This window comes from Haemorhous mexicanus, chromosome 3 (genome assembly GCF_027477595.1).
Source record: "Haemorhous mexicanus isolate bHaeMex1 chromosome 3, bHaeMex1.pri, whole genome shotgun sequence".
Classification (NCBI taxonomy): domain Eukaryota; kingdom Metazoa; phylum Chordata; class Aves; order Passeriformes; family Fringillidae; genus Haemorhous; species Haemorhous mexicanus.
This window is the reverse complement of record NC_082343.1, coordinates 94,583,506-94,607,717: the sequence shown is the minus strand read 5'-3', so window position 1 is coordinate 94,607,717 and position 24,212 is coordinate 94,583,506. Positions and strand designations below refer to the sequence as shown.

The following is a 24,212-nucleotide window of genomic DNA, read 5'->3' as shown; positions in this document are numbered from 1 at the left end:
GACCTCTGAAATCACTGAGTCCAGCCTATGACTGAACACCACCTGGCCAACTAGACCACGGTACTGAATGCACAACCAGTATTTCCTTAAACACCTCCAGATACAGTGACTCCATCACCTCCCTGGGCAGCCCATTCCAATATCTAATTACCTTTTCTGGGAAGAATTTCTTCCTGATGTCCAACCTGAACTTCCCCTGGTACAGCCTGAGGCCATTTCCTCTTGTCCTGGCGCTGGTTGCCTGAGAGGAGAGGCCAACCCCAACCTGGCTACAATCTCCTTTCAGGCAGCTGCAGACAGTGATAAGGTCTCCCCTGAGCCTCCTCCTCTCCAGGCTAAACACCCCCAGCTCCCTCAGCTGCTCCTCACAGCACTTGGGCTCCAGACCCTTCACCAGCTCCACTGCCCTTCCCTGGACTGGCTCCAGCCCCTCAGTGTCTTTCTCACAGTGAGGGGCCCAGAACTGGACCCAGCCCTGGAGCTGTGGCCTCAGCAGTGCTGAGTGCAGGGGGACAATCCCTGCCTGCTCCTGCTGGCCACACTATTGCTGGTACAGGCCAGGATGCCACTGGCCTTCCTGGGCACACACTGGCTCATGTTCAGCTGGATGTCAACCAGCACCCCCAGGTCCTCTTCCATCAGGAAGTTTTCCAGCCACTCTGTCCATAGCTTGCAGCGCTGCATGGGCTTGTGGTGGCCAAAGTGCAGGACCCAGCACTTAGTCTTACTGAACCACCTACAACTGGCCTTGGCTGATTGATCCAGCCTGTCCAGGCTCCTCTGCAGAGCCTTCCCACCCTCCAGCAGACCAACACTGACCCAGCTTGGTGCGGTGGAGATCACTCACCAGTTACTGTCACAGGAAAAACAGGCCTAACTTGGGGAAATTAACTGAATTTATAACAAGTCAAATCAGAGTAGAACAATCAGAAATATAAACTAAATCTTAAAATTCACTTCACTTCCAAATTCTCTTTCTCCCCTCCCAGCAGTGCAAGAGAATGAGGAATGAGGGCTGTGATCAGTTCACCACACATGGTCTCTGCTGTTCCTTCCCCCTCAGGGGGAGGACTCCTCACACTCTTGCTTCAGAGTGGGATCCTTTCCCTGGGACAGTCCTCCAATGAACATGTTCGCTGCTCCAACATGAGTCTTTGTCCTGGCATCAGCTGGGATAATTACTTTTGTTCCTAGTGGCTGGGTACAGTTCTGTGTTTTAGATTCAGTATGGGAATAATGGTGATAACACAGTGATGTTTTAGTTCTTGCTGAGCAGGGCTTATTCCAAATTAAGGACTTCTGTTTCCCATGCTCTGCCAGTGAGCAGCTGCACAAGAAGCCAAGAGGGAGCACAGCTGGGACCTGCATTGACCAAAGGGATATCCCATACCATATGGCATCGTGCTCAATACATAAACTGGGGGAGTTGGCTGGGAGGGGCCAATTGCTGCTTGGGGACAGGCTGAGCATTTGTCAGCAGGTTGTGAGCAACTGTTCTGCTGAGCATCACTTTCTTCTCAAGTTTTATTTCCCCCCCCTCTGACTTGTATTACCATTGTTATTATTTTTTATTTTATTTCAATTGTTAAGCTGTTTTTATCTCAAACCACAAGTCTCATTTTCCGATTTGCCCCTTCATCCCACCAGGGCAAGGGGGTATATGTGCGTACGGAGGGAGCAATGGCATGGTACTTATTTGCTGTCTGTGTTTAAACCACAACCCTTCTCATGGGCTACACTTAATTAACTGCTCCAGCATGGGTCCCTTCCACAGGGTTCAGTCTTTCAGGAACTGATTGCTCCAGCACACGTACTCCATGGGGTGACAGGTCCTGCCTCCTTCATGCATCCACCTGTTTTGGTGTGGGGTCCTCCAGGTGGATCTCTGCTCCAACACCAACCTCCTGCCTTACCATAATCTTCACTGCAGGCTCCAGGGGAATCTCAACTCTGTCATCTTGTACATCTCCTCCCTCTGCTTCTTCACTGACCTTAGTGCCTGCAGACCTGTTCCTCTTACATATTCTCATTCCTATCTTCACCTGCAGTGTCATTGCACAGTTTTTTCCCTCCTTGTTGCTGTAAGTACCTCAGAGGTGCTACCGCTGTCACTGGTGGGCTCAGCCTTGGCCAATGCTGGGTCTTGTTTTGGAGCCAGCTGGCATTGGCTCTGTTGGATATGGGAGAAGCTTCCTTCTCATGGGAGAAGCACCTTCTCACAACAGCCACCCCTGCAGCCCCTCTGCTAGCAAAACCTAGCTACAAAACTCCAACATATTTCGATTTTAAGACTAGAATACTAGACAAACCACTTGTTCTTTTATCTCCCTTTTTGCCACACTGATGTCCAAAGCATCAGTTGAATAAAGTGAAAGTAGACATAAGACAAGTCTTCAAAAGGGAAGTGTTGAGAGAAGACAATGTGTAGCAACATCCTGAAAGCAATGCACTTTACCTGGAGGCAGCAGTTTCCCATTCCAAAACCCATAGCATCCATATATATGTAGTCTGGCTTAGCTGCATTTGCTGCTTCTCCATCATCATTAGGAAATGTTTCAATGAAAGGTGATGGCGTGTTCTTATCTTTAAATACTGTGTGGAAAATACAGGCACTCAGTAACTCAGAGCATGAGACTAAACAATTACTTTGAAAAAGAACAAAGATAAGGCTGAATGTACTCACTTGGTACATTTATCACAACCTTCTCTCCTCTTCGGTGTCGAATGTTTCTGGTCAGTGTGCTACAACAAAAGAAAAAGTTTTTTGAATGATATGAAATTTTCTCTTTATGCAAATATTTTTGCAGCTACTTTCTAAACAATTTTTAGCGTTTCAGAATGTCAACTTTCTATTTATTTTGAGCACTCTCCCTCAGGACGCTTCTTTTTCTAGTTTTAAGACTGTAAAAGGTACAACACTGAATTTGTCTTCAGTAAAGTCATTCTTACTTTGATAGACTTCATAGTACTATACTAGCAAAACAGTAAAAGGCTACAGACCTGAAGAATACAAGGCCAAGTTAAAAGGTATGCTTAGTTTTAAAACAAAATGCTTTTCATTGGCCAAAGTCTCACTTTACAGTGAAAAGTACACTTCAGAATAACTAGGGCAAGCTACTGGCTTCAGAGATGTCAGTGTGACATACCTAAGGGAGAGCTGGATTAACCATAATGGAAGCATTTAGGCACAGGACTTCAAACTGGAAACAATTTTGCAGTAACAAAATCAACACTTTTTGCCCCCTAAACAGTGTGAACTATTATATAAAAGTTCCTTTAACAATTAATTTTCTTAAGACACTTTGAAAAGAAAATACATGTCATCACAATCGCTTCTGTCCAAGTCCTTCTGATATTTGCAGCAACCAGCTACAGTGCTCTCTATTCCAGTAATGTAAAGAATTTGCAGATATGTCTATTATATTTAGGTAGAGACAAAATATTTGATTTCTCAAATTTTCCAAATATTCTTACCTAAATCTAGGATGTTTATTGATGGCTTCATCTGGAAAAAAGAGTGATTTTGAAGCTCCTTCTTCTACTGGTGTTGGCATATAATCCGGCAGTGTAAACCCAGGACAGCCTAACCTATGTAACACAACAAGATCCAAACTGTAATGAAAACAGACTGGGATTTTAGAACCATCAGATGATCAGAGATTAGGATTCTTGTAGACAGCCAGCCAACAACCACCTTCCACAGTAGCTCCACAGCCTTTGTTTTAAAGAAACCCCACTAGTCTATCATTAGACAGCAAAAAAAAGGACATTTTCAGTGGCTGAAGCAGGAAACTTCAGTACTATGTGGGGTACACACACATGTTAATGTGTTAGTGCTTGTTATTAATACTGACATGCAACTGCATTCCATGCTTCAAAGTTTAACTTGAGGATACAGGTTGACTGCCAAAGAAAGTTATCCAGCCCTACTCCTAACCATCTACCCCTTTTAAAAGATATGCTTAACCAACTCTGTGAAAATTAGAGGTCGTTTCAAGTGGTACACATATCGTAAGTCTTACAGCACTTCTAGAACTCTGAAAAACCCTATGAGATACAAGTCATAAACAAAGAAAAATTGCAGCTATTAGGTGTAAAATGCTGAGAGATATGCAAGCTAATCAGAATACACCCCTCCCCTTTGGGAAAATCCATTTTAAGTTTCAGAGTCACCTGAAACAAGAATAAGCTCTCAGTACAGCTGAGACGAAGAAACATTTGACAAGGTTGAGGTAAAGTAGCAGATTAGTTTCTCCATGCCGCACAGTAAAAGGGGCAAAGATTGTGTTGAAAGGCTCTAGTATTTGGATAGTTAAAAAAAGTTAGCTGATAAAATTACAAACAAACTACTCAAAATATCAGGAAACACACTTCTGAGAATATTATTTGTGTTCATTATTGTTTCTTCCTGGTTTCAGTTAGTTGTCCTACAACTTGTAAAGCCAGCCTCATCACCTACCTAAGTGCTACATAGTAAACTGCATCCCTCCAGTCCTCAAGAAAGAAAACAACTCTCTGGCCCAGCAGTGAAGGCTCACAAATTTAGGAACTACGGACACTTATTTAGTATTTAAGCTATAATTTTTTTATATTTAAGCATTTTCAAATAGTTCACTTTTAACTGAATTATTTTGATTTGAATAAGCTTACTTCTTTACCTTTCTTCTGTCAGCACTCTAACAAGTCTTCTTGTCTTTTCGAATGCAAGGATTTTAATATATACATGTGTACATGTCCAGATGTACATAGATATATGTGCATGTTATTGTAGAGATGATGTGGCAAAAAACTACAACCCTATGAAACCTCAGAAATATATGTTAGCAAGACTCTGGTCAAACCAACAAGGACATAAATGGGAAGATAGCAAAAGGCAGAAATAATAAACTGAATTAGGCTAGTCTAGGGAGAGTAATCTCTGAGGGATGAAAGTATGTTTGGAATGACCCGTAAGTCATAAACAAACTGCATTTTTTTACTTACTGCCTTTCACTGAAGTCCAATGTACGGCTGCTCCAGTGATATAAAAAGTATTTATCTGTATCTACAAAGGGATTAACAACTCCTCTCCCTTTATACCCCACAAGACTGGGTTCAAAATATTTGTATGTAAAACTTATTAAATGACATAATGTACCTGTAAGGCTGCAGGGGAAGAAAACACAGTTCTCTAATACATTGACAACTACTTAACCACTGGACTTTAAATAAACCCTTATTACATCTAGTATAACTCAAATGAAGTCAATTTTGTCAAAGAGTGTTCTTAAAGCAGCATTTATGGGGCATTATGCAGATATTTTGGCACCACTGCTGCAAAGGCATATTTTGTATTGTTCCTCCTCTCAGCAAGAATTTTGGGCCATTGCATTCTGTATTACACAAGAAACTAGCCAGTAAGGCCAGCTGCTTCTCTCCTACTGCAGAGCAACTTTTATACCATTATAAGCATAAGTATCTTCATTCACCTCACTGACCAGGCTAGTTAGAATGAATGTAATAAATCTCTGCCTAGAATTATATTTCAAAGGAACATCACAAAATACAGTTTCTCCTACATAATGAAGTTCATTCTAAATTTAATTTCTTCAATAACTCCTTTACAACAATAAAAGGGATGAAATCTATTCTTTGTAAAGGTATTATTAACCCAGGAGAGATGCTCTCCTTTCTAGATTCAGTAAGTAGAGTATTGTACAATACTAAGTCCAGGTGCCCTAAACTACCAGAAGCTTGCATGTACTGTAGTGAAAAAGTAGTATTAAAAATAGATCACACTGGCCATGTTTTGCAAAACTGCTACACAAAAAGAACACAGTTTGCAAAATAGGCAAAGAGAAACCTTTTCTATATAATTTTCTGTATCAACTCAAGGTGGTAGACTACTCTTTACTTAGAGTTAACACTTTATGTTGCAAATATTCAGCATTCTCTCCTAATACAAAATAATCACAGGTTAGAAGCAACCTAAAAACGTGAAAGATGCTTATTTGCTTGTCTCATTGCAATAAAAATTTTAGGAAACATGACTGGAACATAAAAGCTAAAGTACTTTAATCAAATAATATTTTTCTCTATTCATAGCATGGTTTAGCTATATGCAATAAGGAGAAAAAGTGTGTAAGGAGAACAGGAAACATGGCATTACACTTTAACAACCATCTCACCTTGGAAATGATGTCACTGTGCAAACAGCCTCATTTTCTTTGAGTACAGAAGCAGCCTCCTGCCGTCTTTTCCTCATGTTGTCTTGCACAGTGTTGAATTCAGACATGGTTCCCCCATATGGCTGTCCAGGTGTTCCTTCAATCATGTAACTTCCATATTCTGGTCTCCAGAGTGTTGGGTGACTATAATCAGAGAAGAGCCACTGATGAATTATTTGTGAGAATTTAAGAAATTAATATCACTTGCAAGAAAAATCTCCTAGCATTTGACAGAGGAACACAACGTACCTTCCAAGGGACCTCACCATCAGGAAGTGGTGAAAAGAAATCAAGGTGCAGTTTGGCAGTAACAGTGCTGCTGTGTAGTACAATAAGCAGGATTTGCCTACACCAAATTGTAGTCACCCTTAGCATCTGTCTCAAGCTTTGTTTCTTGGGGTTTTTAACCAGAACCAGAAAATACAGATCACTGCTGCTTTTCTACAGCAGAGGATAGGGAAAAATTTCCCTGCCATTCTTACATCTACACTTTTAGTTCTTCCAGAAATGGGAGAGTGGTCCTACAGACAACAGGCTTCCACTATACAGCCCTCACTTGCTCCCGTAGTCAAGAGATACAGGAGCAAGTACACATGCACATGTACTTTATGGGACATAGATTACTGCATACACACAGACACAAAATCAGAGCAAGACAAAACAAGCACCCAAACTGCAACTTCTGTGGGCTCACCATTACATCCTCCTTTATCTCAAAGCATAATAATTTAAAAGCAAAAAGTGCATGGACAGCCTGCAAGTGTGCGCAGAATCTTTCACTTCCTGAACCCTAGATTTATCTGAAAATATCAGTGTCTGTGGTTTACAGTTTTACCAATAGCAGACTTGAATGTGAAGCCAGGTTAACAAAATTTTGCACAGCATCATAACAGGAGGATAAAAAAAAAAAAAAAGAAACTGGAAACAGCTACTCACTTGGGGTTTACTTTCTCCCCCTTGTCTTGCAGTGTTTGAAGAACTTCTTCACCACAGAGTAACAAACGTACTTTCTTATTTTCATGGTCAAATTTTACCAACATATATTCCACCTTGTAAATAATAAAAACAAAACAAACGATTAAAAGGAAGGGTTTTTTCAGGCACAAACACACTGGCATGCAATTTTAAGCATCAAGTGAAAAAAAAAAAAGATATGTCACACTGAACTTTATAAGGTTCAAAACCATTACTAACTACAAATGCAGTAAGCAGTACTGGCAAAGATGGCTGCAGGCTTATTTAATCTTGAATAAAGACTTGAAATTCCTTGAAATTTGTTTCCCTCCATTTCTAACTGGAGACACTTCACCAAAAACATCCTGAATTTGTACTTGCCTCTGCATTATTTCTAGACAGAATTAAATTCTAGAATTATTTCAGAATATTCAGAACTATTTCTAGAAGGAATTAAAACTCCATGCAAGCTACATGCAATCCACAAACATTTCACTGTCATCCCATCAGTTACAGTCTCTGCTGCTGACAAAAAAAACCCCAAACAAACAAAAAAACCCGAAGTTATTCTACAAGATATCTATTTATACCCATCACTTGTTGGAGCTATTAAAGACTAGCACTGTGTCTCATTTGCACCACAGAAAGCCCACAGCTGTGGTGACAGCATCAGTCCTGTCATTATGACACTCCAGCTCTTGGCACAGCACAGTGGTTTTCACTCGGGCTTGATTCAGCTTTGCTGCCACATTTTCTTCTCCTCCTACCCAGCTGTGTACCTTGCCCCCAGAGCTGTCCCTGCTTCAAGCTGCAACCCACACTAGATCCAATAAGCCACTCATGACAGCACTGATGCATCCCAGCACTAGAGAATATGTTCCCCTAACAGACGTTATCTGAAAGCAGCCAAACCTGGAACACCCCCATCTCAAACTTCTGATCTCCAAGCACACTTGCTGTCAAAGCTCCTGTAAAGACTTTTAGAATGCTACCCAACTCAGCAACCTAACAGCTGCTTGTACCTTGGAGCCCTTCAATACTTACGGATATGCTCTATTGGCTAGTTCCTCTGGGTCAGAGGATGCTTAGCAAGGTTCTGGGAAGTGTAAAAGACAAACCAGCCCCCAGCTTCGATGCGTTGCCTACCATGTAGCAACAGAAGTCAACACATGGAAATGCATTACCAGGGTACTGGCAATGCTTTCAGGGCTTTCAAACCCTAGCTGGACCAGTGGTGACAGGCAGTGCCTTTTGTTGAAGATCTCGAACCACTGCCTCCAAGACTTATCATCTAATTCAAACATCAACTTAGAGTTAAAAATTCAGATTGCAATTTCACAGCTAGGTGTGCACTGTCATTTTCCAACACTGTCTAGAGCCACGTCCCTGTGTATTTAACAAACGTGACAACTCCAGTCCCAGGAGCTCAGATTCATGTAAGATGCTCATGTTAAAGTTGCAGCAACCAACTCATGGCAATTTCTATTTTGTACAGAAGTCCGATGAAAATAGGAGAGCAGCTTGCCAAAAGACAGGGAACTTGTGCCATGTTTTACAGCACACTGTAAGCAGATTTGTGGTCTTCATGTCCTTTGGTTGGAAGAGTTATTGCTTACTACTGTGACAAAAAATATAATCCTTTGGCTGGGATTTGTAATTAAATCACAAGGAGTATTATCCAAGAGTGTTTGTAATTCTACAGAATCTGATCAGAGGCAAAATCTAGAGGGACTCATCCAGCAATTATACACATTTGCTGTATGCTTCCCAAGATCAAATTTTAATCTCCTAGAGGTAAAAAAATAATGATTTCTGGTTTCTGTGCAGATCGCACTTTCTTGCATGGTATATTTTGTCAATTGTGTGTATTATGCCACAATAATCTACTTGAGATAACTACAGACTACAGTCAACCAGAACACAGTTGAGCACTGATTTAATTATTGCCCAGCACCAGTCTCTCCACTGTCACTTGACCTTGAATACTGGAAAGAAATAGGGACTTCCAGTTTCCTACCACATTCAGCATCATCTCCTGCTTTGTAAAAGTATCATTCTCACTAGGAGCTGGCCTGATCTAGAAGGGGTATCCAAGACCACAGGTCTGAGTCATTCAGATGGACACAGAATGAGCATCAAGTCTGCCACATCCCTGGCCTCCCCCCACATTGCTTGTGGGAGTGAGTAGCAGAAGGGAGAGCACAGGAACTGCAGCTGCTGTCAAGAGACCCAAAGTTGAACATTTGTCCACCTTTATATGAGTATGCTACTGTGATTAGCCTCCTGTCCAAGAAATCCCTCTCCAAATGTAGCTGTAATGAGCTGGTGGGAAGAACACTGTGTTTCTCTATAAACCAAATTGCAAGTTATAAAAAAACCCAAAAAGTAAAAAATGTAAAGAAACACTAAGTCAAGAAGGCAAACCCCAAAAAATCAAAGTGTTTCATATTTCAAGTACAGTAGTGCATATATTGCATTTATGCATCTAGCTGTAGAAACAACTATTACTTTGCCTCCAGAAACATTGACTAAATCTTCAAAGCTGTCTTAACACACAGATGATCTACCATAAGAATGTAATTTAAGCTCATCAAAAGATTTAGCCTACAGCTACAAAGAAATAAACAAATTCAGAGTTCACACATTTTTACATTCAATTTCAGGTCATCATTCACAGACTTCTCACATGTTTTTTAGCCACAATGAAGTTCAGAGAAATGCAGCCAAGCTGAGAGAATCAGCACACCTGGCAGAGATTCCAGTCCAAAGGCCAAATATGAGGGGCTTCACCCAACATCCATAATCCATTATTTTGCTGAGCTCTTAAGAGTTCACTTTTCTCTACAATTTCAACTAGGCTCCTTAGCAAGAATCAAAATACACATCAGATCAAACTACTGATGCAGATGGCTGACCAGCAGCCTTGCTTAGAGGACAATGCACCCTGTCATGGCCACTTTGGACCCAAGTTTCCAGTCAGTGCTCTCATCATGCAGCAAACCCTACACACCTCTGTGTTCTGGCTGGCACATGCTGCAAGGCTGCTGAGGAGAAGATGTGGCATCCCAGCTCCTCCCTGCAGGCAGACAGACAATGCTCTGTGCAACCTCAGTGGATGAATCCCTCTGACCACCCCTCCAGCTACAGTTGCTATAAAAGTGAAGAAAAAACCTGAGGTGATGAAAATAAATCTTCAGCTGGGACAAATCATCACAGCCCTACTGAACTGACAAGAGCTACACTGGTTTAAACAAGCAAAGATTTTTTGGCCTGTCGTTCATTCACTACACCCAATAAACCGTGCCGGAGGCCAGTGAAGTAACATGGTTTATCCCAATCTCCTCTGCCAGGCTCACAGAAGTTCTGTCCTACCTTACCAGGCAAAGGAACAACAGTATAGCCAGCAAGGTTGCAAGGTTGAAAGCTGAAAGTCCAACCCCCAACCCTGCTCTGACACAGAGCAAGTCTAAACCAAATTATTGTCCACAGTTAAATGCATAAAAAAGCAAATTCAATCTTAGTTAAAGCAAATACTCAGAGTATCAGAACTACTTATGAGCCAATACAAGGAAAAACTGGTCTTTAGAGGCTTCCTTCCTCTTAATTACTGGCTTGCAATATAACTGCATCTAAAGAGAACTTCCACACCAGCTCTGCTCTACTCCATTGCTGAATCTTCTCAAGAAACGCTATGCTCCATTAGCTTGCCAGCATCCAGAATACTGCTACTTCACTCACTACGACCTCTTCTCACAGTTTCAAAATTTCAGATTTTGAAAATTCTTTGATATCGCCTCTGTAAATACAAGAGAGACCTTGAAGCCTTTCAACTGCAGAGAACCACAACCACTCTCCATTCATTAAGTCAAACAATTGTGCTGGACTTGTCTGGAGGCAAAATGAAAGACTACAGCTCTCTGGAAATGGGTAAGCATGTCTGAAATTGTTTGAATGCCTGAGTTGTTTGACCATAATTACACATATTATTTCTGCACAAACAATGCTTCTTAAAAGTGAAGGTGTATAAAAAACAGCAGTAAAACACATAGGTGGTAATTCTAAGGAACACGGAGGAACCAAGGTGTCACCTGTGCCACAGCATTGTCCCAAATATGGGTTTGCTGCCCTGTGTGCACAGCCAATGTACACACCAAGACAAGGTATCTCTATTTAATCACAGAATCTTCAACATTAGAAGAGACCTTAAGGATCAGCAAGTCCAATTGTCAACCCAACACTGTCACTGTAGGCCCTAAATCACCAAACCATACCACCAAGCAAGACCTAGATGCCTCTTTAATAACTTCAGGGATGGTGACTTCATCACCTCCCTGCGTAACCTATGCCAATGCCTGACCACCCTAATGGTGAAATTTTTTTTCTAATGTCTAATCTGAAGCACCCACATTTCAACTTAAGGCTGAACATTTCTTTATTTCTTTCTAATTTGTGCAAAGCAAGGAGCTAGGTGATAACCCACAGAAGGTTGCTAGCTCCCCCATCATCAAAGCTTTATACCATTTATACATTTTAGCAAAGAAATCACAGTTCACTGACTACCAGTTACATAGTTCTCTAATTAATTCTACCTTCTGTTGGTTAAATTATTCTCTTCTTTCTCACGCTAATTAGTCTGTATGCTCAGTACTTCTCTTGAGTTGGCGGCTTTCTTAAGTCAGTGGACCACGGAGGTGAGAATCTCTCCCTGTTGGAATTACCTTCTACCCAGTTTGAACTGATCTCCACACAGTTGCTGAGTTGGCTTTGTTAGTTTATTACTTATCTTGGGAGTTTTGCCAAATGTCCTTGTGGCCTGTAAAATCTGTGTCCTTTGCGCCCACTATCAGTAGTACATCCTTCTCCCCAAGCTTTGCTAACCTCTCTCCCTAGACCTAAGACCACTGAAGCATGTTAAGCCCTAAACCTTAACACAGCAATTCTTCCGATAAGTAATTTATCTTTCTAATGCAGGGATAGCAACATATCATGGTCCAAATACTTGCCTTGGCAGTGCTCTGCTTCCCAATATAAAAACCCGCCCTTGCACACTCAATTTAACACCATCATGCTAACTACACAGGGAACAAAACCTATCTAATAGATGGGAGCAAAGCCTCTGCTGTAGCATTAAATGTTAAAATACTTTTAACTTTCAAGGTATGTGCCATGAGGTACTTCTGCCTATGAAAACACTGGTAAGCACAGAGTCTGGACCTCAGTAAGGTCAGAAGTAAGGTGCCAAGATTATATAATAGAATAAAACAGTTTAGAAGAATGATTTGAAGAGAAGCTTTTTTAAAAAGAAAAGCAATGAAAAAAGCATTGCTTCATGCTTTCTGTGTGTGAAAAACAGTACCTGCATTAGCCTTGCACCACACTCCTGACCATCCATCTCAGATGTGGATGTCCCATCCCTGGAAGTAATCAAGGCCAGTTTGGATGGAGCTTTGAGCAACCTGGTGTAATGGAAGATGTCCTTGCCGAGGGCATGGAGTCTGCCAAAATGATCTCCAAAGGTGCCTTACAACACAAACCACTCTGTAATTCTAAATAAACCTGATCATAGGTGACTCATGGACCACTCTGCTTCTCAAGGACAATCTTAATGACAGCTTCTTTCTCCCTCCACTGGGCAGCTATTGCCACACATACCTGGAACAATTGTTAGCAGTCTCCTCATATGAACCTTCCTGCAGGCCTGGAGCTTTAAGGGAAATTGAAAATTTTTCTTGAACAACCAATGAAGTCTCATGGGTATTGTTTACTGTTAACAAAACAACATTTAAGTACTTTTGTGCAGTTTGCCTCATATATGCCTATGCCTATTGTCTTATATATGCTGTAGAAAATACCCTTTTCACTAGTTATCAAGCTCATTCATGGAAAAAAAAGTTCTTCCATATCTTTATTCATCGGTTAATGCATCATTAAAATACCCTTATCATTAAATGAGAGTCTAAAGTCTAAAGGAGAACAAAGTTTTTAGTAATCTGACTGTTCATTAAAGAACCTCTGTCACAAGTTTCCAGTGTTGGATGGAAAAAACAGATTATTTTCTATAGGTACAAATACTTCTGATGGATGTAGAACATAATACCCAAGATGGGATTTTTGATGTACTTATCTTCTCACCACTGATGTGATAAAGCATGGAGCCACAGAAATAAACAGCTGGTAATGTACCCATAATGAAAGCTTTACTATCTTACAATAAGTCCAATGCCCTCAGGAGCAAATTTCAGAGGAAAACAAGTTTGGAAGTACCACAGAGGCTGGTTACCCTGTTTTTAGCCAGCAAGCCCCACACTGCACACTGGCATGAGGCAAGCATTTCTACACTCATGAGATTACCATGGATGTTCTCTGCCACAGAAATAATTTCAAAAATCTGCAACAGGAGAACCTAGATTGAAATGTTAATTCCCAAAATGCTTAATTTTGATCAAGCAGATTGGAAGTGGCAATCCAATTTAAAAAGCACCAGCTTTTTTCTTTTTGCCAGCTCTAAACAAAACCAATTCACAGAAAGCATGTCCAAGAAACAAAACACCACTCACGTTTTACAGTACATTGACAATAATGAAAAAGTTATGAACCGCTATGCCCCATTATACATTATCATAGACAAAACAAAGAGGATGCAGAGGCTTTCAATCTCAGTCAACACAGCCAGCCACAGCTAAGCACTCTTGCATGTTTCCCCCCCACGCGACAACATCATGGCTGCAGATTTTTTTGTGCATGACACAACGTGACTAGAGAACCTTCTGCACACACCACAAATCAGGAAGTGGGTTATTGAAAATTAAAATTGAGAAGTTATAACCTTTTGCATGATTCTAAAGAAATAAGATGTGGTGCATTTCAGAAAGAAGTGTCATCTTTGACTTCTGTACTATGTAACACTGGAGGCTAATATTATTAAAAAGATTAGGATCATGTTAACATTAGATTTCTGCAGCAAAGATGACGTTATTTATTCACCTGTGAAACAAAATGCTGCAAGTTTCTAATTCACCTTTTCCATCAGAAAGAAAAATAAAAAACCTGAACAACCAAACATGCAACATCAACAATAAAATCTTTCTTGTACTAATCCTTCTGACTCACCCTTTGTCATACCGTTAACTAAAATAAGGCATCTGCACAGCAAGAAGAGGTCCCAAGGGAAAATAGGAATTATAACAAAAAATGTCCCCTGATAAAACCACAGCAATCCACTTGATAGCCACAGAAGGAAACACACTGTGAACAGAGTATTTTGTTATCAGAAATATACCAAGAGTAGGTAATTTAAACTCCTCTTATTAAATCCTGAGATTGGGAAGGAGGAAATCAATGTTTACTATGGGGGCAGGTCAATATTTATGACCAACAGCAACTTGCTTTGGGAAAAACATTACTAAAAAAACTCCTAAAAAACAGCCCTAAAAACCCCCAACCAACCAACCAACCAACCAACCAACCAACCAACCAACCAACCAACCCCTCAAACCTTCCAAACTTGTTTCCATTGATTACAAATTTAGATTTTCAAAGAGCATATCAGTATAAACTACAATGAGTCTTGCACTGTCACATACACAGGGCATCTGGGAGTACAGCCCTCCGGTAGGTCACTGGTTCTGCACTACAACCTTACATAAAACACATATACATCTTATCACCCAGCCACTGGAAAAGCCAAGCAGAGGGAGATGAAGCAAAATTATCAGCCATCATGGGGTTAGCACGCTGTGCATGTTTTGAGAGCTAGAGGGTTTAGTTTAGGTTTTCCCTGATGCCAGGATTAAAACCAAGCAGAAAAAGTAGTTTCATGGCAGTCAGTCAAATATCCAGGGAAGGAATAAACATGAAGACTCTTCAAGGGCACCTATTTTGCTCAAGTCAAGATTTGAAGAGTTACATTTCTATGCATTAGTGTATTCCTTTTAGAGGTTGCATACATACATGCTCGTGGCTGTCAAGCAGCATAAGCTGATGCACTAACCTCATACCTTTAGACCCAGCCCCAGAAAACATCACTATTTGAAACAGCAGGTATCCATACAAGAGATATAAAGGAAGCACTAAGTCTGTCTGTAAATAAATCATTCCAGTGTCCCTTTATTTAGAAAATAAAGCTCTGAGAGAAAGGGTAAATCAGCAGACATGTGACAAGTAATGAAAACATTCACCAGGGCTGTTTCCCCCCAAGCTGCCAGCGGGCAAGCACATCGATTAAGACAGCTCCATTGAGATGCATCTGCACATGTCACATTTTGCAGAGGTCATCATGAGAAAGTTCTGCATTAAAAATCAAAAATGCATTCTGTTTTGAGAATTTCACTGGGGCACGGGGAGACTAAAAGCATTTGTCTTAAAATGACAAGAATGCAAAAAAAGACTTCAGGCTGCCGTTAGCTTTAATATAGACACAAGATTACCAAGAAAAGCTTTTAAAAACGCAATTTCTGCACAATGGTACACTGCAGCAGTTTGTACAAAGTGTGAGAATGTGAGACCATCATAGTACTGAGGATGAATCTGTATAATGACTTGGATTAATATTTTTAAAAGACCATATATTGGCAACATTCTGGAAAATGCAACAACTATTTTTTCTGATTCCGTTTTATTTATAACATATAAAACAAAAAGCCAATTAGAAAGTTTCAGATAAACATTAAAGAACCCCACAACTTGCTATACAATTATCTAAGTGGTTTGGATAGATGGACAAACATCTTGCATCATGTAAAATTTAAAGAAACTGTAATAAACTGTCTATTCTTGTTGTCCATGTAAGTTAGTGTCTATCTCAGCTTCATACCTATCATGTGGTATCTTGTTCCACAGGGCATCTATCTTTGTAAAATAAGTAATTATACTAAAAGTACATCTGCTCTTCTGGCCCATTAGGTTAGCCAAGTTTCTTGTAAAATGAGAAATGAACACTACCTTTCTGTACACCATGATGCTCTCTCAACATACTCATTCATCAGCCCTGGTTCTTTCTTATCTCTTTGAACATATTTATGCATGTATATCTGTCTCTCATTAAGCCTCACTGGTTGTCTTTTTAGCAAAGAGATAATGAAAACTTCCTCTGTGTACATCAGGGATAGTACCTGTACTTATTTTATGCAACTGGTGAGCTAGATTCACCATTGCTAAAAAATGCCCTAGATTTTGTTCCTGGTTTTAAAAGTGTGACAGGCAAACTGGAGCCTCAAATCTGAACCCAAACTGTGCATCTGAACCCAAATTCATTTCCTTAATATGCAGCAATAATTTTACCAGTCTGAAGTTCCACAGACTGTAATGTAACATCTCCAATCATACCGTTTACAGGTTGCTACTGCCCTGGAAACACCCCAAAACATCGCAGGCTAGAAACTGTAACAAGACACTACTGCAACAGCTAGTTCCCTGGAAAGAATCACTCAAGGGGAAATACAGCTCTTTTCACAGCGTAACCTTTCATTAAGAAAAAAGAAAGCTTTCAAGAGAGTCATGCATCATCTAATCAGAAGCAACACCTTTGGGACATTCTGGTAAGAAACCTCTGGCCTCTCATAGCTCCTGAGAAGGGCTGCTTTGCTTCTTGCATGAGGAAGTGCTGATTAGCACATGTTCATTTTAGTTCTCATTTAACTTATTTACAAGATATAATTCAAAAACTAAAAGATAAGGAAAGGAATTAATTGAGTGTACAGAATAAAGATCAAAAGAAGCTTAAAAAGGACTAAGAAAGAGGTAAAAGGATGGAAAGAAAACAAAGAACCAAAACCAAACTAGAATTAACTCAGTAAAGCTTCAACTTGCAAGCAGTGCAGTGGTACATTTTTCATGCTGCCTCATACACAGTATTATCAAATCTTTATTTAAAGGCTTCAAAATTTCACTTCAAGTTTCCATTAAGAAAACAGCTTTTAAAAAGCTGGAGATGCTTTTTGCGTGCTAGGTACCTACACTGATGGGAACAAGACTCATACACAATGAAAGTGTCATTATGTCCAATTTCACTAAACAAGGCTGAGCAAGTCAGATGCCTACTTCATTCACACGTACTTTAAAATAAATCTGTCATGCTTTGCCCATGCTTGCTTTCTAAATCCCTTCCTTCTGAGATCTCCTTCTGGCACACCTTTCTCAAAATGTTCTTATGCTGAAACAGCTCCTCATCAGTCTCTACAGACTGTGGAAGACAAGTATTACAGGCACATAGGAATACACATGTGTATGTAGTGTGGTGTGAAATGCTGTGACTCTACACTGGTGTGCACACTCAGCACAAAAGAGCAGCACTGAGCCCTGCCAAGGCCAGCCATTCCACTTGCCTGATCCGAGTGTCCGCATTAAGCTCCAAAGGGAAATTTAAGCAACATCCGTCAGTTAGAGGAATGCAATCAGCAGACAAGAGGTGCTGAACAGCACAGGCAACTAATAATACACTGGCACAGAAGGGGGCTTTTTGGGATAAAAGCTGGGAAGCAGCAGAATAAGCTAGCATCTGCCAAGCTGCACAGACTAATTGTTTCAGATAGTATCTGCTAACTGTACTGGAATTCTGAAGCAGTACTGAAAAGGTTTTTGATTCTGCTGCACAAAAATAAAAAAAATAAACAATGATCACAACTCTGCAACCCCGAAGTCAAGCATACATTATTGGATGGAAGAGGAAGGTAACACACGGAGATTGTACTTGTTAGCATGACAGGGTCTCACCAGCAGATGTAATTGTTGCCCAAACTTTGTGAGCATTAAGGCAATGATAGTAAGGCGGGGTTTGCTGAGGGATAATGAGACAGTTCACTGTTTTGTACTCTCCACATTCAGGAGAAGTCAAGCATAAACAGAAGGGTCAACTGTCAGTTTTGAATGAGGTAGAAGGATGATTAAGAGGCAGGAGGATGATTAAGAGGCAGAAGACCTTTACCTGCAAATGCAAATTTAAGGAGACCTTTAGAAAGCTCTTTTTAGAGAAAGTCTTACTCTGTTACATATTTGGTAGGCTTTTGTTTTTTACCATTGCAAAGGCTTCATGGTTGTGGAAAATGGAGTAAAAAAGAACTTACCGCAAAACAGACAACAGCTCTTAGTTCTATTCACACTGCAAGCAATAAAAGAGCTGACTTTTCCAAAGGTAGCAGAACCAGTGTTTTGACCTTTACAGCTCTTTACTCAGGAGAGGATGGGAGCACTAGGGAATGCTACCCTGCAATGTAAGCTGTGATGCTGTCTCACTCTCTTCAAAACAGATGCCACCATCATGCTCTGTTAGCACTTAGCCTTAACACTTCTGTCTGGCACCCAAGAAACAGCACATGATAATTCCCCACAGTTTCATTCCCTCAGCACCCCAGTGAATGGTGTCCTTACGAGGTTACAAGAACCCCAAGGGACCCCCACAGCTCTGTAATGAGTCTTACAACACAAACTGAGAAGTGGGAGTCCTTATGAAAACAAAACCAAACCAAAGCAAAGCTACACTCACGAGCAAACACCGTATTTCCTTTTCACAATGGCATCACCTAGATAGGGAACAACCTTTCAGGTATTCACACATACACCCTGAAAGACAAACTCAGTATGTGCTACAGAAGTTGAGTTTTTTTCTCATAAACATTCCTTAAAAAAATTTACAAGATACATTTTTACATTACTAAATATGGTCACAGAAACACAAAAGTAATTTTGTTTATTCTGATTTTATCTCTACCACTACATAAGGGCTGTCATTTTCATTCTTGATTTCTATCTTCAAGAAGTTTTTAAAACAATTAAACACCTTCAGGCTATGACTTTATACATAAAGGTCAAAGTGCAAACAAGACTTTTTATTAAAACTGTCCAATTAGTCAGTTGATTAATCTAAGCTGCATATAAATGTGGCGCCACTTTCTAATAACTAGGTACCTGAGAGGAAAACTGGAAAACAAATGTACTGCCCTCCATATTAGTCTATCTACAGCACAGCTCAAGTAAGCTAGGACCAAGGTATGGTTTTGTGTTTGCACAAGAGCAGACTGGCTACAAGTACTTGGTCCATTAACACACTCCTAAGTGCTATGTTACATAAAAAAATATATAACTGCATAACGCAGCAGAATAAAGTTGCCACACCTGAGTTTATTAGCATTTGCTAAAATGAAGAGGTAAAGAGTGAACCAGGATACCCGACCTTCATGGAATGTCCACAGACATTTCTAATACAGCTCTCAGCTCCTTATCAAAATTATGTCTGCAATGATACTGCTCTTAAAATCCTGCCTCTTGCCACACTAGGGCATGGTAGAAGAGAACTGTGAATCTCCTTTGACATTACGCTCCACTATTTATTGAGCATAAACACTTTGTTCAGTGGGGTCCCCAGGCCAAAGGAAGAATGAGGTTCCCAGGGTCCAGTCTCACCATACATCTAAGATTACCAAGTGATCAGCTGTAGGTGCTGCAAGGGCCAGTTGTACCCAACCCCTTCCTCCACACACTCCTGGTACTTTCCTCACATTAAGCAGAGCTTGTTGGGCCTACCTGTGAAAGAGCTCTGCTGAGAAAACCAACCACCCTAAAAAATGGAATGGAAGAAGAGTTTTCTCCGGGGTCAAATTTTTGAACTCAGCTGGCCAGTAACAACACAAGGCAGGCAGCAGAAATAGGAGCCTGGAATACAGGGAGGGAAGCTGAACCAGCTTGCTAGTAGATCAGCCTTAGCTATCTTGTGAAATTTCACTCTGAGAAAGCAAGGACAACTAAAATCTAACACCCATTGAAAAATGAGTACCACCTCTTAAAGATTAATGAGAAAACCCTCGAGCTAAGTTTCAGAGCAACAGGAAGACAGTCTATATTTCTGGACTCAAGACTGTGAGGCTCTTTTGTCAATGTAACTTTGGATATGTGGGAACATGTCCAAAGTTACGCTGACAAAAGAGCCTCACAGACATGTGGGAACACAAACGTCAGACAAGGATAGATATAAGTATATTTAAACTTCCTGAGTCCACACCACTCTAGCTGCAAAACTTTGTGGTGTAGACTAGACATACTTTCATTAAACAGATTTTAGAAGCCAAGCCCCCACTCACTCATGGAAGCAGCTTCTGTGTACTGACGCTTGCCTTGCTGTTATGTGAATTATAAAAGGGGTTCGTTTAAAGAAGAACTGACTTTAAGACAGAAGTTCTCCCAGAGTGACCATGCTGAACAGCATTTTCCTCTGGCAAAGAGCATCTGTGAACAGCTGCTATTACCTGAATGAAGTTTTCTCACAAATGCCTTTGCTGTTCAGAAAGCAAACTGTACATGAGACAGAGGTGCAATGGCCAAGTCCCCACATTGCTTGTATCCTACTCTGCTCTTCCAACTTCCCTGCAGCTGCATCTAGAACACCTTCAAGTGACCAATGCTGGACTTCACCAACACCACAGACAAGGACAGCTTCTAGTACAGCATGTGTGAAGCTGCTCCCTGTCTCCTGGGGAACTGACGAATAGAGGAGGCAGCCTTTGCTCTTTGCAGAGTGCCGTCAGGCTGTGGCACAGATGAGAGCAGGTTTACAAGGCAACACACCCAAAACCTGTGACTGAAGTTACGGTCCTCGGGCACAAAGCACCTGTAACAAAGTTCGAGTCACGACCCGAGCGATCATCTTAAACCTCGTTCAGAAGGCAGGTTGACGCGTACCAAACGCCCAGGAAACTCCGGGATAAAGCAGGGCTCGGCAGGTCCGTTTCACGCAGGGATACAGGAGGAACGCGGTGCGCGATGAGAGGGCTGCCACTGCAGAGCCGCCCGCCCACCCTCGCTCCAGCTTCCTTCACTTTCCTCCCAAAAACTAAGTCCGAACAGGCACTGCCTTGGACTCGAGGCATAGACATGCTTTACTCAGACTCATCGAGAGAGCATAAACAAACTCCGGAGAAGGAGCGAGTGCTGTCGAGCATCACCGTCCCGGGAATACACCTCCCGAGGGGCTGCCCGGGCAACCGAGTGGTGCCAGGCGGAAACACCGAAAGTTGTTCTAGCGTTTCAGAACCGCGGGTAACAGCGGGGCAGCCGTGCTGCGCAACGAACTGCGGCGAGCGCATGTGTGTGCGCGAGGTAAACAAAGCCCCACCGGGCAGCCCGCAACGTCCCCTCCCGCCGAGCGGCCGCGGCCGGGCCCGCTCCGGGCAGCACGGCCCGACCCGCGCCGCACCGCAACGGCACCTGCGCCCGCGACAGGGGGCGGCGGAGGCCGCGGCGGAGGCCGCGCTCGCAGGGGTCTCACCCACCTCGTCGCCCCACTTGAGCACGTCCTTGTGGCGGTCGCGCAGGGCGCGGTAGATGTGGAGGAACTGGAGGATGCCGTGCCGCCGCACGTGCTCCGCGTACCGCCGCGTCTCCTCCCAGCTCAGCGGTGAGCCCTGCGACAACAGCCCCATGCCGGCTGGAAGGGAGAGAGGGAGAGAGGCCGAGGAAGCGAGCGGAGCGGAGCGAGTGCGCCCGTGCGCCGTACGCTCGGTGCCGCGGGTGCGCTCGGCGCCGCGGCGGCGGGACCGAGCCCGGCGCCGCACGTGACGGCGGCCGCGCGTCAGGGCCGTGACTCAGCACTTTCCGCCGGCAGGCGCCGCCTTCGCCGTGCCGAGCGCGGGGCTGAGCGCGGCCTGGCGGCCCGGGGCGCTCTCGCCGTGGAGCCGCCGGGCAGCGAGCGAGGGAGCGGGTCCGGGGAGGCACACCCGGTCGCCGGCAGCAACCGTGAGCGGCGCTGCTCCGAAGGCCCGGCCCTCGCCCCGGACACAGGGGAGGAGGCGCCGCTCGCCTGCGCGAAGCGACATGGCGGCAGGAGGGTGTCCCCCGGCAGGACGGGGCACGTCTGGCCGGGCTGGTGGTCCTGGGGGAAAGGAACCCTTGTGGGCCTGAGAGTGCCAAAATAAAGGTCCTGATTGAAAGGCCCCAAAGCGCGGACAGTGTGCGAACACTCCTGTGTATTTTACAGATCAGAGCTCAGGGGGAAAACGGATGCTCGGAGTGGGTGGAGTGAAGTCTAGAGGGGTCGCTCCGCATTCCCCATGGATTCTCCTCGGCATCTCTCCGGCTGCGGCACCCACATGTTGTGCTGTCAAGCAGTAAGCACAGCTCGTGAAGATGTTGAAAATGAGTTTGTTACTTGGGGGTTGTTCTGGAGGGAATTGCAAGAGCATTGTATCCGGAAAGAGGATGCGGGGGCGTGTCAAAGCGTGTATTTTACAGTCCATAAAAAGCAGAAGGAAGGCCTATTAGTGTTAAGTCTTAACTAAATGAAGAGATCAAAGGCTGAACGTTAACATGAAGGGAAAGTTTCTCACTGCTGAGTAGCAGAAATTCCTAACTCCTGGACCCTCATTGTTAAATTCACAAAGCTCGTCATGGGTCGCAGGGCTGGTATATAATAAACCAATTCTTTGAGAATTAGTATGGTATTTAAATTGCAATATAGCCCACTAATGGATGACCTGTATTATTAGATATTTCATTGACTGAATAACTACACTTACAAGAACTGTTTGTCTTATTCTAGGATATGAGGTGCCTAAAGGATAGAATAAGCTCTCAAGATAATTGAATAGCAAAACTGAAACACATTGGTGGAAGATACCAAATACTAAAGTAAAATGATTCAAAAGTATTTTAATGGCATAAGTTTCTACACAAAAGGCAGCATTTACAGAACAAGGAGTAATAGTTAAAATTACAAACAATTTATAATGAGCTGGTTTTTAGGAGCTCATGATTTTAAAAAAAACAAACTCATGGTTTTGGCAGAAATTGTACGGGCTGGCCTGATTGAAAGCAGTGCTGTTGTTGGTACTGTTGTTGGAGATGGCTGGTTGACTTAGTTTGGTGGACAAAAAAAACAATCTTCTAGCTAAAAAATCCCATAATTTTTTATTTTTGAAACATCAAGAAGCCAAGTCTCATGCTTGGCAATGGTAGTCTGATGAGGCATATCCCTCATGTGAAAGCCTAATTGTACTTTATTTCAGAACTAAGGGGACAAAGCCTTGAGTGTTTGAGGGCAATTGCGCCAAAATACCAAGATACCATATTTGTGCCATCATGCTGCCATCCAGCCTCAGCTTTTCCACAGCTTTGAGTTAGAGCTGAAGAACCTCAGGAGTCCTGGCAGTGACAAGGAGCACCTGATAGCCAGCAGCTCTGCCAGCCCCTTTCTAGCTCTTGGGACTGTGAGCCTGGATCTGGAGCTGGAGCAAACCTTGTTGTATCAAATCAAAGTTAACATTGTCATCTTATGAATCTGAGCCAAGGTTGTCTGTATTGTTTAGGGTCCACACTCTCAGTTCACTTGGCTGACAGCAAGAGCCCTGTGTTACTGAGAAACTTTTCTGGAAGAATTGGGTATTTGGTATAATCCCAGCTGCTTTGAGTGTGCTGGTGTATAAGGCAATGTAAACATTTCCAGCAACATACAAAAATTTTGAAATTAAGATCAATTTTATTATATTACAGGCTGCTATTACGCAGTCTGTACTCTTCAGCTGACCACTAATGCTACTCTTTGACCTGCAATTCAAGAGCACATTTTCAGTGTCCTGTCTTTCTCAGTATTTAAACTCAGCTCATTTTTGTGTTCTTTTAGTGTCAATATCTGCTCTATTTCCAGTCCTGTATGCTTAGTCTCGTCAACTATTGAGCTAATACATTGTTTGTAACAGAAAATCAAGGTATTTTCCTTTTGCACCGGTAAAACTGATAAAGATGTAAACTCTTTTCTCACACTGCAATCTCTAGTGTGACAAGTCAGCTCTGTTTATGAAGTGTTCACCACCTTCAGCTGAAGCCTTTCCCCCTCCAGTTCTAATGTATGTGTTCTGGCACTGTGGGGTGATCCATAGTGGAGGACTAAGCCATTCTAAAGTTGACAGCATCACATGCAGAAATGTTCATTTGCACATCACCTAAAATATGACTTCAAGACAAACCACGATTGTATAATATCTGCCCACATGCTTAATGTTGTATAATTATTTCCAGTACCCTGAGTATCATGTATAATTACTTCAAGTACACTTAAGATGAAGAAAAGCT

The 24,212-nt window shown here is 42.2% G+C and overlaps 1 protein-coding gene across 2 annotated transcripts in view; it reads right to left on the bottom strand.

The window, feature by feature from the left end:
* Positions 1 to 21,701, bottom strand: part of GCLC (glutamate-cysteine ligase catalytic subunit) — a 37,056-nt gene extending 15,355 nt beyond the window's left edge. For both annotated transcript variants that reach the window (XM_059842733.1, XM_059842734.1), the window contains exons 1-6: positions 21,419 to 21,701; positions 7,143 to 7,255; positions 6,168 to 6,350; positions 3,475 to 3,588; positions 2,684 to 2,742; positions 2,456 to 2,592 (exon numbers count right to left, since the gene is read on the bottom strand). In XM_059842733.1, the coding sequence (XP_059698716.1) occupies positions 2,456 to 2,592; positions 2,684 to 2,742; positions 3,475 to 3,588; positions 6,168 to 6,350; positions 7,143 to 7,255; positions 21,419 to 21,568 (756 nt within the window). In that variant the 5' untranslated portion in view covers positions 21,569 to 21,701. The remainder of the gene's footprint in view (positions 1 to 2,455; positions 2,593 to 2,683; positions 2,743 to 3,474; positions 3,589 to 6,167; positions 6,351 to 7,142; positions 7,256 to 21,418) is intronic.
* Between the last annotated feature and the right edge of the window lie 2,511 nt (positions 21,702 to 24,212).